Source organism: Falco cherrug, chromosome Z, assembly GCF_023634085.1.
Source record: "Falco cherrug isolate bFalChe1 chromosome Z, bFalChe1.pri, whole genome shotgun sequence".
NCBI lineage: Eukaryota > Metazoa > Chordata > Aves > Falconiformes > Falconidae > Falco > Falco cherrug.
Genome location: NC_073720.1, coordinates 29,798,335 through 29,811,409, shown reverse-complemented (window position 1 = coordinate 29,811,409; position 13,075 = coordinate 29,798,335). Strand labels below are relative to the sequence as shown.

The 13,075-nt window shown below is 36.6% G+C and overlaps 1 protein-coding gene across 5 annotated transcripts in view; it reads right to left on the bottom strand.

Annotated features, from left to right (window-relative positions):
• The window catches only part of SMARCA2 (SWI/SNF related, matrix associated, actin dependent regulator of chromatin, subfamily a, member 2), a 120,048-nt gene that overhangs the window by 27,639 nt on the left and 79,334 nt on the right, over positions 1-13,075 (bottom strand). For all 5 annotated transcript variants that reach the window (XM_055698385.1, XM_055698389.1, XM_055698387.1 and 2 more), the window contains 2 exons: positions 10,912-10,989; positions 6,524-6,742 (listed from right to left, as the gene is read on the bottom strand). In XM_055698385.1, the coding sequence (XP_055554360.1) occupies positions 6,524-6,742; positions 10,912-10,989 (297 nt within the window). The remainder of the gene's footprint in view (positions 1-6,523; positions 6,743-10,911; positions 10,990-13,075) is intronic.

Sequence of the window (13,075 nt, the reverse complement as noted above, 5' to 3'; positions counted from 1 at the left end):
CCTGATAACAAGGCAAAATATTAAATACTTCCCTTTTTGCAGAGTGAGTAAATACTTTGGCCACAATGTATACTTGGAAAGGTATGGGTAATTTACACATATCAGAAATGCAAATCAACACAGGAAAATTTATTGCCTCTAGTCACAAGTTAGATAAGTGACAAAAGGCCATCTACTGCATGTGACCTACCATCATTACTGTCAAGGCATGTCAGAGAACAGAGCAATGCAGTGGACCCAAGTGTTAAAATGTTTGCTGCTTCTTTTTCTGTTGCCACATGACCCTAGCAACAGTAATGTTTTAAATTTTAATGCAGACCTTTTTTGTGGATTTTGTAAAGTATTTAATAGTTATTTGGGTTTCAGTTTTGGAAGTTGATTTGAGTTTTGAACTTCCATGTGAAGAGTATTTCGGGCATCTTAACCACAGGGCCTAATTTTTTCATGCAAAATTTTGCACTTGAAACAGTAATAATATAACTAAGCATGAAACCCAGAGTTTTAACTCATGATTGCTAGGCTATATAAACTTGGTATGTCAGAAAATTATAGCTATTTCAAAGAAAATGCAGTTTATTTAAGCCTCATGTTAACAACAATACTTAAGATTTTATTTTTTTTTAAATACAGAAAGATGTTTATAAGCACTATTCTAATATTTTCTAGGGGACAATATAGGTACAATTCCAATTGAAATTGTGTTAATATTTGTTATGGTACTTTACATGTAACCTATATGGACAAAATCACAGACTAAAAAAAAGAATCCCATGAAAAAACATGGCAAAATATTTTACTGATAGGTACTCTGAACAGCTGTTCAGCTTTCCTGACTTGAGGTCTTTCTCACACCGGAACTGTTTCTTCAACACTAAAAAATGCCTTATTGAGAATATCTCTCAAATATTGAAGAGGTATTTCAAAGTACTTTGATAGTTTCCAAAACTAATACGCTCAATCCTGCCTCCAGATTCTGAGAAAGATACCCAGAGTGTAAATCAGGTTCTTTTCTTTATAAACTTACAAACCCATCTTGCCAAAATAAAGAACCAAAGCTATTAGGTAGGTGCATTTAAATTCCTTGTCATAAATCAAAAGTCAAGACAAGCCCCTTTCATCTGAACTGCTTCATTGGTTTTAATTTCACTGTAACTTAGAAGTACGCATTTTTTTCCTTTTCTGGAATAGATTCTGAACTGAATTTCCCGAAAAGTGCATGATGGGTAGAGTAATACTGAGAACACAAAAACGTTTGGCTTTGTGAAGCCTTAAAGTCATGTCCCATTTCCTAATACTTCAATAAATCAGCTTCCACATGCATGAAACTTAACAATCTCATCTTGCACATCAAAAAAAGTACTTGGGCATCCTGATGATTGCAGGTCACAAAATAAACAACACCCTGGGACAGTGGACTTTTTAAGCCTCCAGTGACCAAGTCTTTTAAATGTGACTTGTTTTCCCCTACAGCTTTAGAAATTCAATTGGATCTGCAATTCAATAATAGACAGAATAGTTTAGATCAGAAGCCCTGGGCAAACAGTCACTTACTAAACAGGTTTAACAGCAAGTCAGGAAACTTTGCAGTTCTAAGTAGAAATGGTATAGAGGAGTAAGGAAGAGAGAAAACCAGGGGTGGAGAGTTATAATGTACATAAACTATGCACTACGTAAAAGGTGGTTTCTTTCCTCCTCCTTCACTTCAGTCTCCAATATAGACTATATAAAAAACCTCCACTACAATTAAAAATTACAATCAGCAGATTAAAAGTAAAGCTAAAACACTTATTGAATGTAATGCTGATTTTCCACACAGTTATTTTAGTATCTAACAGACTACTGTAAGATCAAATTTTACCATCACAGTTTAGGAAACCAGATCTTAAAAGATCTTCTTAGTACTGATTCTAAAAGTTGTATACATGAAAGGGAAGCTCTCTCAGAAAACACAAAACTAACTGAAAAACTTTTGGTAATTTATGTCAATTTCTAGTAACAAGCTGGCCCAACTTTACTACTATTGATGTTAGACCTAACTTTTAACAAAGTATTAGAGAGTGTGTAAAATCAAAAACTTATGTAAAGTTCCAGCTAATGAGAAAACAGTTGAAAACATGCACAACATTTTGCTGCTAAGTAGTTTGTTTTATTACACAACATATTTACCTTAGTAAACATAAATGCAAATAAAACTTATGTCATGATTATGTCAAACAGTATTCACCAGATATGAAAGCCAGCATTGGTTTTTTTTAAATTTAAATAAGATTGACTAATTACAGACTAAATGCTTGAATTTCACTTACAATTTTAAGATCAGCAAAACAAGCAGTCCACAATAGTTGACTTTTGCATGTCTGTGTTGAAGTAAAGGAACCACTGCTCATTTCGGGCTCAAGTATGTTTCTCTGCCCAACATGCAAAACTATTTCAAATTAACTGAACAAATAGGGAATAAAACTTTATTCAAGTCACCTAGCCAGCAATTAAATCAAATGAGAAGCTGAATCCAGGTGCAGCTGTCTTAAGAGTCTTGTAACTACTCAAAAAAATCCTCTGATTCTTGAAGTTTGCCCTAAGCAATGGAGTCCTTAGCAGATGACCCCTCTAGAAAATAATCTGCCATGGGATCCAGCAAAGTATTTGCAGTCCTGTTAGAAGTGGTGCAGGGACAGAATCTGCTAGAGCATGAAATACTCCCAGAATATAAATGCTTTGTAGGATCAGCAAGCAAACTCCTCCCTTCCTGTTTTGTGTTTGGTTGTTTGGGTTTTTTTTATTTTTTATAAAGAAATATGGTTGTTATGCCAACAGTTACAGAACAGCAGGCTGCAGTGACAGCTAGTGATGAAGACCGTTTATGTCTCACAGCTTCCCTGGGAGGCTGTTACTGAATTACAGATTGATCACGGCAGCAGCACAATCTCACTGAACAATGTGTATGTCCATAGGTTTGGCTTCTGTAATTATTTTGTCTCCTGTTTCCAAACTCAGGTACTTGTCAGTATACTTGAATGGACTAGATGACCTCCAGCGGTCCCTTCCAACCCTGACTTGATCATGCATACAGACTGTGAGGTGTATGACAGATCCTGGGGGATGTGTTATGATCTTGACTATTCAGTGTTGGGTGTACCAGCAGAGGGGTCAGGGTCTAACTGAAAAGGAGCAGGTAGCTGATCTCCACAGTCCAAGTTGTGGCTGCTGATTGAGGCAAAACTTCTTGGAAAAGATCTAGTCAACTTCCACAAGCCACATAAAGAAAAAGAGACAGCTGAGGACTAGATATTGATATTATGAAACCAACTTATCAGCCAGAAATGCAAAGTTTTACTCCAGAAAACCCCATAAGAAGATAGCTATAATGCTGCAACACCAACCACAGCGAGAGAAGAAATGAGGGGCATCCGTTGCTGCTGATAAATAAATCTCACTCTTCTTTAACACTGTAATAAAATAGAAGTATCTGTTTTGAAGGGTGGCATGATACAGCACATGGGAAAAAGTGTGTCTTATGAATTAAAGTACCATTCTTAATTCAGAACTTACTGGTTCTTCTATTTTTTCCAGTTCTACTGATACAAGTAGTTCACTGCATCCAAGTTAACATGAAATGATTAATTCAGTTTTAATACAATATGCACCATACTGTTACAAGTCACAATGACAAAGCCACACGAGTCAATAAACTATCTACCACAATTTTATATGCTTATATAGTTAAAGATTCCCCTGAAAACCTTGTACAAGATTATTATCACTTTTTCTATAATCTTCCAAAGAAGTAATTACAGAAAAAACAAACACCTAAATTCTGAAAGAATACACAGAAGCGATGGTTGTGGGAAGACAATGGATGTGACAAAGAACTTGTTCTTACATACACTCACAGAAGAAAAGATCATGAAAAAAGTCAGAAAACTTGCCTTAGATTTCAGTAGCCACACAATGGAGAGGAGTTTGTATTCTGAACCTGCATAAGCAGTGTTACACTTAATTCCTCTGAGTAAAGAGTCTAAAAAATATTAGTAGTTCCTACACTTGCATTTGTTTCAACACACTCTCCAGTTCACCTGTAAGTTAAAAGATGTATACAATAGAGTCACAGTAGTGACTGCAATTCACTGTAAAGCAATCTGACTTAGTTTTAATTTAGTTAATATGAGAACATGTTTAACAAGTCAATAAGGAGGAGGAGGGAAACTAACTTTTCCCCACAGAGTAACAAGCCATGTTGAAAAAGGGGTAGTATATGTACCATCTTGACTAGCAAGGTTTCTGACCTAGCCTCACACAAGTCTCAGAAGGGAACAATGAAAAAAATGACTATCGAGTAAATGGAGAACTGCTAATCAACTGTTTTCAGAATCGACCTTAATGGCTCTTTATAAAATGGTTCAGTGCTTTTCAGTGGTTTTAATGTCTTTAAAAAGAAAGTATGTCTACTAACCCTTCAAAGAACACCAAGCCAATCAGAAGATCACCTGAGGACAGGCTTAAAAATCAGAATAATTTTGGTAAAGAAAACATAGATATTTGCTAAATCCTCTTACTAGGAGGGAAACATTGATTATACAAAACCTTATTCTGAAAAACTGGCTAGGAAGTAGATTCACAGAAAAGGATTAAGGGTTTATACTGGATCAAAGATTTAACACGAGTCAATACCTTTAGTGTTAGGAAAATGAAATACTGGATCGTGAGGTGTAAAAGTTATACAAAAGAACTCCTCATCATCATTCAAATGAGGCCTGGAATTTTAATGTCTAGCTTTTGACCAAACTTGCAGAAAGATGTCACTCACATGTAGAACAGCTCGGGGAAATCACTGAAAACAATCAAGACATCCAGGAAACAGGAACTATGGGAAAAGACTGAATGAGCAGTGGTTGTTAACCTTAACAATGAACTGAACAGGGAGACAACTCTTCTATGGCATAAAGAAAGGTAGCAGCTTGTTCTGCATAGCCAGAGTGATTAGAATAAGAAATAATAGGTTTAAAATCCAATAAGAAAAATCAGATAAAATATAAGAGAAAGCCAAACAGTTAAATACATTCTCCTGTGGACTTCTAAATTCACTGCTAATGAAGACTTTGAAGAATACACCAGGTGAGCATCTATTATAAATGACACAGGGCTGTCTGATTCCACCCTGAGTAGGAAGATGAATTGGATGATTTTTTTGGGGCTGCCATTTTTGACAGTAACGCACTTAACACAAATATCAGAGCCAGCTCAAGACACAAAACGTACAAGCCAAAGCTAACTTTTACATTGCTATAGCCAGAATATTTCTTCATTTAAAATAATCAGCTTAAAATGACCTTGAGTAGACAAGCACTGCAAGCACTTCCATCATAGGAAAGGGAAAATGTTTGAGAATTCAGACAGCAGTTTATGTTTCCAGGTCTTTCTTCTCCACTGACTACTTGACAATGTCAAGTATCAAACTCCTGTAGTTTCATAAACTTGCTTAGATTTACAGTTGATATATAATCCAAACCTGTGCTTCCCTAAGTTTTACATCCAGCAGCAGAATCTGGACTAGCTCTTAGCACAGTATTGCACAATGCACTCTCACAAACATGATGTTTGTAACGTAAGCAGGTAAGTTTTCCACCTGTCTTTAGCGAATTATACACAAAAAGTACACTGTACATTCATGTTTGTAATTATACTGTGTAAAAACGTGCTCTGTCAAACCATGTAGACTAGTTTTGTACATACAATACTTTATCTATATGTTTTGGAAATCTTAAAATTATCAAATTTCCTGGTTTTGAAAAGACTTACCAACAACCAATCCGCACCTCCTTACTACCCCTGTTACTACCATTCTGAAAAGGGGACATGCATTACAGTTCATTAGATGTGTACTTCACAGAAGAATATCAAGAATCCTCAAGTACAACAAAATCATAGATTTGCTGTAAATTAAGTTTAGAATCTTTACTTTCAGGTCTTAAGTTCTTGTACTGTTTATTAACTGTTTTGATCTCAGTAGAGCAAAGAAATGCTCAGGACTTGGAAATGAAGCAGCATGAGAGTAAGAAGACTTACTTGAAAGTTTCCAAATTCTTAAAAGGGTTAAATTCAGGTATTTTAAAAAATAATAAAATAAGCTTCTGCAGCACAGAAAGCTGTAATATACACTGATAACTGGTCTTCTCCATCATAAAAGAATTCTTCATGTATCCTAAAGCTGACACTTAAGAAAGTGTCCAAAGACATAAGAAATATGTCAGGGTCCACAGCAAGAGAATAGTTGCAGTAGAAGGTTATCACAGTCCTGATTCAGCATATAATAACACTGATTGAAGTTTCAGCAATGCAGCTTAAAACTTATTTATGCCTTCAACACAGCAGCAAAAGCTGGATTGGGATATTTGGCCTTAACTACCATATTGTGCTCTCCCTGGTGCAACTGTGCACTCTTTAAAAAAAAAAACACCACAAATGAATAATTTTCAACTGTTAAAAACCCAACAACCAAGAAACAAACAAAAAAGGGACAACCTACCCGCAGCCATTGCTTCTCTGTGAGAGCATCACTGTAGTCCACATCCCTGCGCTGACGGGATCCTCTTCCAAATATTTTCTCTTCTTCTTCTTCACACGTAAGCCTTTCAACTTCAGCATCATCCTTAATAATCCAGGATGGTAATTCATCCTCCTCCATCAAGCGGGGCTTACGCTTGGGGTTTCTGGCATCCTCCCTGCGACGGTCCATGTCCATGCGCTGCAGTGGCAGTTGGGAAAGGATAAAACAGTTTTAAGGACAAATTTTAAGTGAACCATGGAAACTCGTGGCTAGCTAATGATACTTGAAACTTTAAAACAAGTCTTTCACAGGTACTTCCCTTCCACAACACTTCTAAATATTTCTAAAATGCAACTATAAAAAGAAGAGGCTACACTTTATTTTCAGTCAAGCTCACTACTCCAGAACTAGCTTTTACTGAAGTAAATAAGACAACACAGCAGCTAAGTGATACAACACAGATCACAAGAACACGGTTGTGTTAATTAAAAACTCTCGTCCTTTTTTGCACAGGTTTTATAATTTCTTTGTATTCATAACTGTGATCTGCAAATTCTAATCATTCCTTGACAACATCCTATTAAGTTGTTGTTATTATCTTACCAAAAAGAATAACCAAAAACACACTAGTTTTGTGAGTCTGAATATCAGAAGAAGATTTAAAACTGGTACGACAAAAAAGGAATCAAGGCAGAGAATTAAGAAATTCAGAGAAAAGCTTGCCTACAGAGTGCCAGAAAGCCAACATGCTTAAACCATGAACTTAATGCTGTACTATGCAAATATCAGAACACATACAAAAATACCAAATAAGATTAGGTAAAGTGTTAAGAATATTAGAAGGTAATGTTAAGACTTTCAGCTGAAATTGAAATAATCACATAAATTCATTTCAAGTGTGGTGAACAATTACCTCAGAAAACAGATATGGATACTTAGGATTCATTCCTGAGTATTCAGGTCATTCCCATCGCCAGCATCCACCTCTCTCGACTCTACACTGACCTATGCTCCTGTGGTCCTGTGAATCTAATGTGCGGGTTTTTTTAAGTAGCCCAAAACAGGTAATATGAACAGCCTTTTCAAATAGGCCTTTTGAAGAGTTATATAGCACTTAAACACTCAGTAATCAGTTGCTAAGCAAAGAAAACAAACAGGTGGCCATAAAGCATTTAATTTTCATGTTTGAAAAACTAACATAAATAGACTCACGCCAGAATTGGCTGTAGCATCAAAACAGGCTACCGCTTTGGCCAGTTAACGTTTGAAAGACAATTATGCACAAACCCTTCCCTTGTGTCCATGATGCTGTGCTTATACAGAATGCCAACTAGACATGCCAGCATTTTACATCCCTAGTCAAGATGCAGACATGCATAAATGCAGAGGTATTATCTACCTACAGGGGCAGCTCAAATCCAGCCAGATTACTAACTGAGGTTTACTGACTGCACTGTTGAATATGCGGAATCTTCTCTCATCTTGGCACTTCTCAAATACAAGCATTCCAAAATAATTCCTCAGGCACATCACCTTACCTGGTGCCCTATCTGATTTCTAAACTCAGTGAAACGCAGAACCTAAGATGCGTGTCTTCACTCTGCGGGTCCAACTACATCCAAGAAGCAACTATAAATACATGTGGGTTTTCTCCATCTTTCATTACCTCAGACAATGATGAATGGGCTGCATAGTCTTTACTTTTTTATAGCAGACTTCATGATTTCACCTTTCAAGGAACATCTCATTCAGTCTGAATTAATTTCAAAAAATGTCTCATTGAAGTCAGATATGTGGCTTGTTTTATTGCTAACTTGGCAACTAGCAAGCTGCACTAAAGGAAGGCCCAAATGGGATAGACAGGGTAGATTTCTCTATTATTTAGCAGAGAACTTCAGTAAAGTTTGGGACGTCATATTACAATGACATTAAGTATATGAAGTGAATGCAGAAGCTTCATTTGTTTTGCTGATGACCATGTTTCCATCTCTAAGACAAAGACTGAACAGTAAGGTAGTATATTTTAACAGCTGTTTTCTGAAATACATGTGCCTGGGAAGGAAAATTACAAGACACTAAGTTAATCTGAGATGTAAGCGATACAAACAGCCATTTGTACTCAAACCACTTTTATCTCTGGGAAAGCTCTGTCCTATCTTCCCATGTCTTGCCAAAACATCTGCTTCTAAACCAGATACCATATTATATTGTAACTAATAAATTAATTGTTTTTAGACTGTCCTCAATGAGGCCTAAATGCTGGAAATGAAAAACCAATGCTTATACATAAGTGGAGAACTAAAAGTGTTGGCACACTCAAGGCCTAAAACTTCCATTTTAGAAAAAGCACAGAGCATTGCTGTCCTTTGAACTATGAACTGTTATCTTAAACTTTCTAAATCATAATTAAAGCTGTTCTGAAAAAAAACATACAAGCTACTCAGTATAAAACCAGTAATTTATACTTAGTTGCTGCTATATTGCCATTTTGGATTCAAGGAATTAAACTGTATTTGCACAGCTAGAGTATGAGCACACATTTAGCTTTCCACTTGAAAGGCTCTTTTTACATCAGAAATTTTTATTTAAGTAAATATAACATTAAACATAACTTTTTTTTCCCCAGGAAGAGTAACACTTTTTGAAGCACACTATTATAAAATGACAAGAGTTGTACAGAAAACACTGAAACACTGACTTTTCTACGAATATTTCCTAAACTTTTTTACTATGTGATGAGGTGCCATCATTTGCAATGAATACAAAAGGAGGACAGTGTGAAGTCTGAGGCTATCTGGAGTTTTTATCTCTTGTTATACATATGGAACCTCTAAAAGTCAGGGGAACAAAGTCTACTTGTACACATCCTCTTTCTGAACAGTGTAGTTAGTTTTATAGCTACATCTCAGGATCTATGCCAAGGAATGCTTCTAACCTGAAAAGTGACAGCAGAACAGCTGCTTAAGGAACTTATGTGCTCTCTTGCCTATTGTTTTGGAACTGCTCTCTTTAAATAAGCAAAATATATGCTTTTACACCTCTAAGCCAGTGAATGAACAAACCAAAACACATTTGTTGGTTATTGCAGCTTACTGCATTCTGATTATATCTGCACAACCTTAAAAGAGACAATAAGGTGGCATAGGTATCACTGAGGAAAGGAGAATAGATGCCTGTGTATCTGACTATGCAAGAGCTAAAATATTAATAAAAAGATGATCAGAAAACCTGACTGCAAACTTGTTTTTTAGACTTTTCTTTTATAAACAGTTTACTAAAATGAAAAACAATTTCTTTATTAACAATTATTTCTTAGCCATTAATATTTAACTTTACTGTTTCTATCTCAAGTGTTTTAAAACTCCTGGCTTTTGAAGCATGTTAGCTTTGCATCTTCAAATTTTTATTACCTACTATCAACTCTTCATTATCCCTTAACAACCTTCATGTAAATTAATGCGGAAAACACAAATTCAGCCCACACAGTGCTAAAACTGTCTTCACTCTAGGCCCCTCAACTGTTTTATTGAATGGCTGTTAATAGCCTTCAAACTTAATCCAAAAATGTGACTTTGTAGAATTTTCCTGCAAACAGGCATAAATTCATCAGCTACTTTCAATCTATGGATTGCTAGTACAGCTGCTGTAGGATTAGAGGGCAGCGTGCTTTACTTTCACTACTGAAGTATTCTCCTGTTGCTGTGACAGTGGCTCCCAAAGGTCCTCCAGCAATCCTCACGTTGTACACACACTAAAAGGCAAGAGACGTGCCTACGCTGACAATTTAGTAATTACTCCACCAGCACTGTAGCAGCACTAGCAAAAATGGGAAGTACCAATAAAAATTAGTTGCTCACATTTGATCCGCTTCACTAGCTCTCCTTCACTGACTGTTCAACAGCTGTAGCAGCAGAGATGCAGCTGACTAGGCCCCTGACAGAACCATCGGCAAACCCCAGTGAACTCACACAGAAACAGCACTGTCAGCCTGCTAATCTTGCCACATTCCTGGAGTTGTCCTTGCCAATATCACAGCCCAAAAGTCAGAAGAAACGTTGAAAAATAAAAAGCATGTTGTAAAATGAGCAGGCTGAACTGTGCAAACACTGCAGATTTCTCAGGTCGTGCCAGACCCTTTCTTCAGATCGGCACTGTCCCACAGCACTGTCCACAAGGACCTCTGAAGTCTTTCTGTCACGTGAGGAGCTCTGTATTTAAGTACACTATCTTTCTTTGCTCAGGTGAACAATGCAAGTAAATAAAGCCTACTCCTCCAATAAAGTTCTCCAAAATTTGAACAACAAAAGGCTAAGGCCTTTGTTAAAAACACTGGAGAAATACTCCATTTACGATCATATCATTCTTACCATAAAGAGATCAAATTCCTCCTCTCGTCGGGCAATCATCTGATTCAGAGTCTCATCATCAGGAACTTCATCTTCCTCCTAGTTACACAGATAAATAAAGGTATCAGGAAGAAGCTACATGCCACTTGAAGTAGCAGCCTCCATCAGGTCAGTGTTGCACTGACCCTCCTTCCGTCACAACACGCGTGAAGCACTCAAAACTGAAACTTTTAAAGTGTTAAGCAATTAAGTAGTAATGCAAAATAGACATCATTAGAGAGGTGACTGGGACTTATTACCCCCTTCATAAACTGAGCATGAGGAAATGAGCAAATATGCAACCAGGAAATTTGGGGTTGTGGTTTTCCTGGGTCAGAAGCACAGTTAGTGCTTCAGTTAAAATATATGCATTTCCGTTCTGCTCTTCTACAGTACTCCCTCAGAAATACCATTGTGCATTATGAGGTCTTTGCTGTCAAAGCAAGGAGAGTGCAAAAGTCCTGGTTAAATGAAAAAAGAAGAAAAAAGTCATTATACTGGGAAAAAGCCCTGCTGAATCCCTCTTGCTCTGGACCATTATCTGCCTACAAATTGAGATGTGAACCTCTGACTTCAGACAAAATTAATTATTCCATAAACACAGAAACAGTCCTTGGTAAAACAATTTAGAACAGTAGAATTCAACTAAAAATGTTAAAGCTGAACAGCTATGATACCCATTTTAATACAATCAGAGTCCACAATGTTCAGTTCCCCTCCTGAATTGTTCTTAAAGCACGTGGCATTTCAAATCTGACAACAGGTCAATCGAAACAATAAAACCACATACTGGCTCCTACACAGGGCTTACTGAACCTATATTACAGTATGCTGCAGTCCTAGAATTTTTCATGAAAACTCATGTTTTGTACTTAGTGAAATGGGAGTATAGAATGCCGCACATAGCAGCCAAAAAAACCTAATGTTCTGTAGCTTTTTCCCCCTGAAACAAACAGAAAAGGTCTTTATCTCTATCCACACATCTTATTTACCCTCCACTGGCAATATTTCTGTATCTCAGAAAAAAATGCAGTTCTTATTAATGCAATTCCCAACAAACTGAACACCTCTGTACCTTAATGTACATGTAATTTACATTTTAACATGAAAAAAAATAGCTGGGAAAATGACAGAGAGCTAGTTCTTCTCAATTCTAGTCAGTGCACCTTTAATGTTCAAGAAAAGGAACATAGTTACACACACAGACAGACTAGTATATGTCCCTTCTTTTATGATCAATGAAGAATGTGACCCTTAATGAAAGTTTCATATTCTTCCTATCATCTCAGACAGAGCAGCTTGTGATCTGAAAACAGTAAGGGATCCCACTGCAGAAGCTGTAACAACAGTGCCCACAACATCTGTGGTTAGTCTTAATAATCCTGTTGCAACCAGGCAGCCTTGGCAGAAGAAAAGTTTATAAACACCAGTGCCAATGAAAAATACCTCCATGAACACAAATTACTTCTAATCACCTGTCATACTTTCCTATTATTCCAATGTATCTTTCTAAATACACAGAAAATCTTTGCTTTATCTAGTACTGCTGAAAGAAAAAACAGAGCAAATAGGAGAGGAAAGAAGAAAGAAAAATAAGAGGAGTTTTGATACTGAATTTACGAAAACTACTGAGAAGGTACAAATAAGAATATAGTGCTCTACATACAAGTGCAAAAAACTTTGATATGCAAGTTTAAACCATGCTTAGCATAGGAATATTTAACTAGGTGGTCACTACACAATCTCTTTATTAGGTGTTCTAGTGTGTATGTGCAAGTCAAAGTTGTTTTGAGATGAGTAACTTTCTTGTCACTGTCTCATTTGATACTCAAATTTTGTTTCCAGTGATGTTGCAATGAAGAAGCAATGGCTGACCAGTGCAGGATGGTGCAAATTCAATCCCTCTTACTCCCTCAGCAGTTTCAGTGTTTGGGTGAAGTTTTGCATTGTCTCTGTTTACAAAGAAATTTTACTTGAAAGCTTCAGCTTCAGTCTGAATGTTAGGGGTCCCAAATATGGCTTTCATCCAAATGTTGAATTTTGTTCACATTAAAAGAAGAGTCTGCAGTGACAGGCAAAAGAAGGGGCTCACCATTCCATGCCAATGCAACACCAATGTTTGCTTTAAAGACTGATGCTGAGTTAT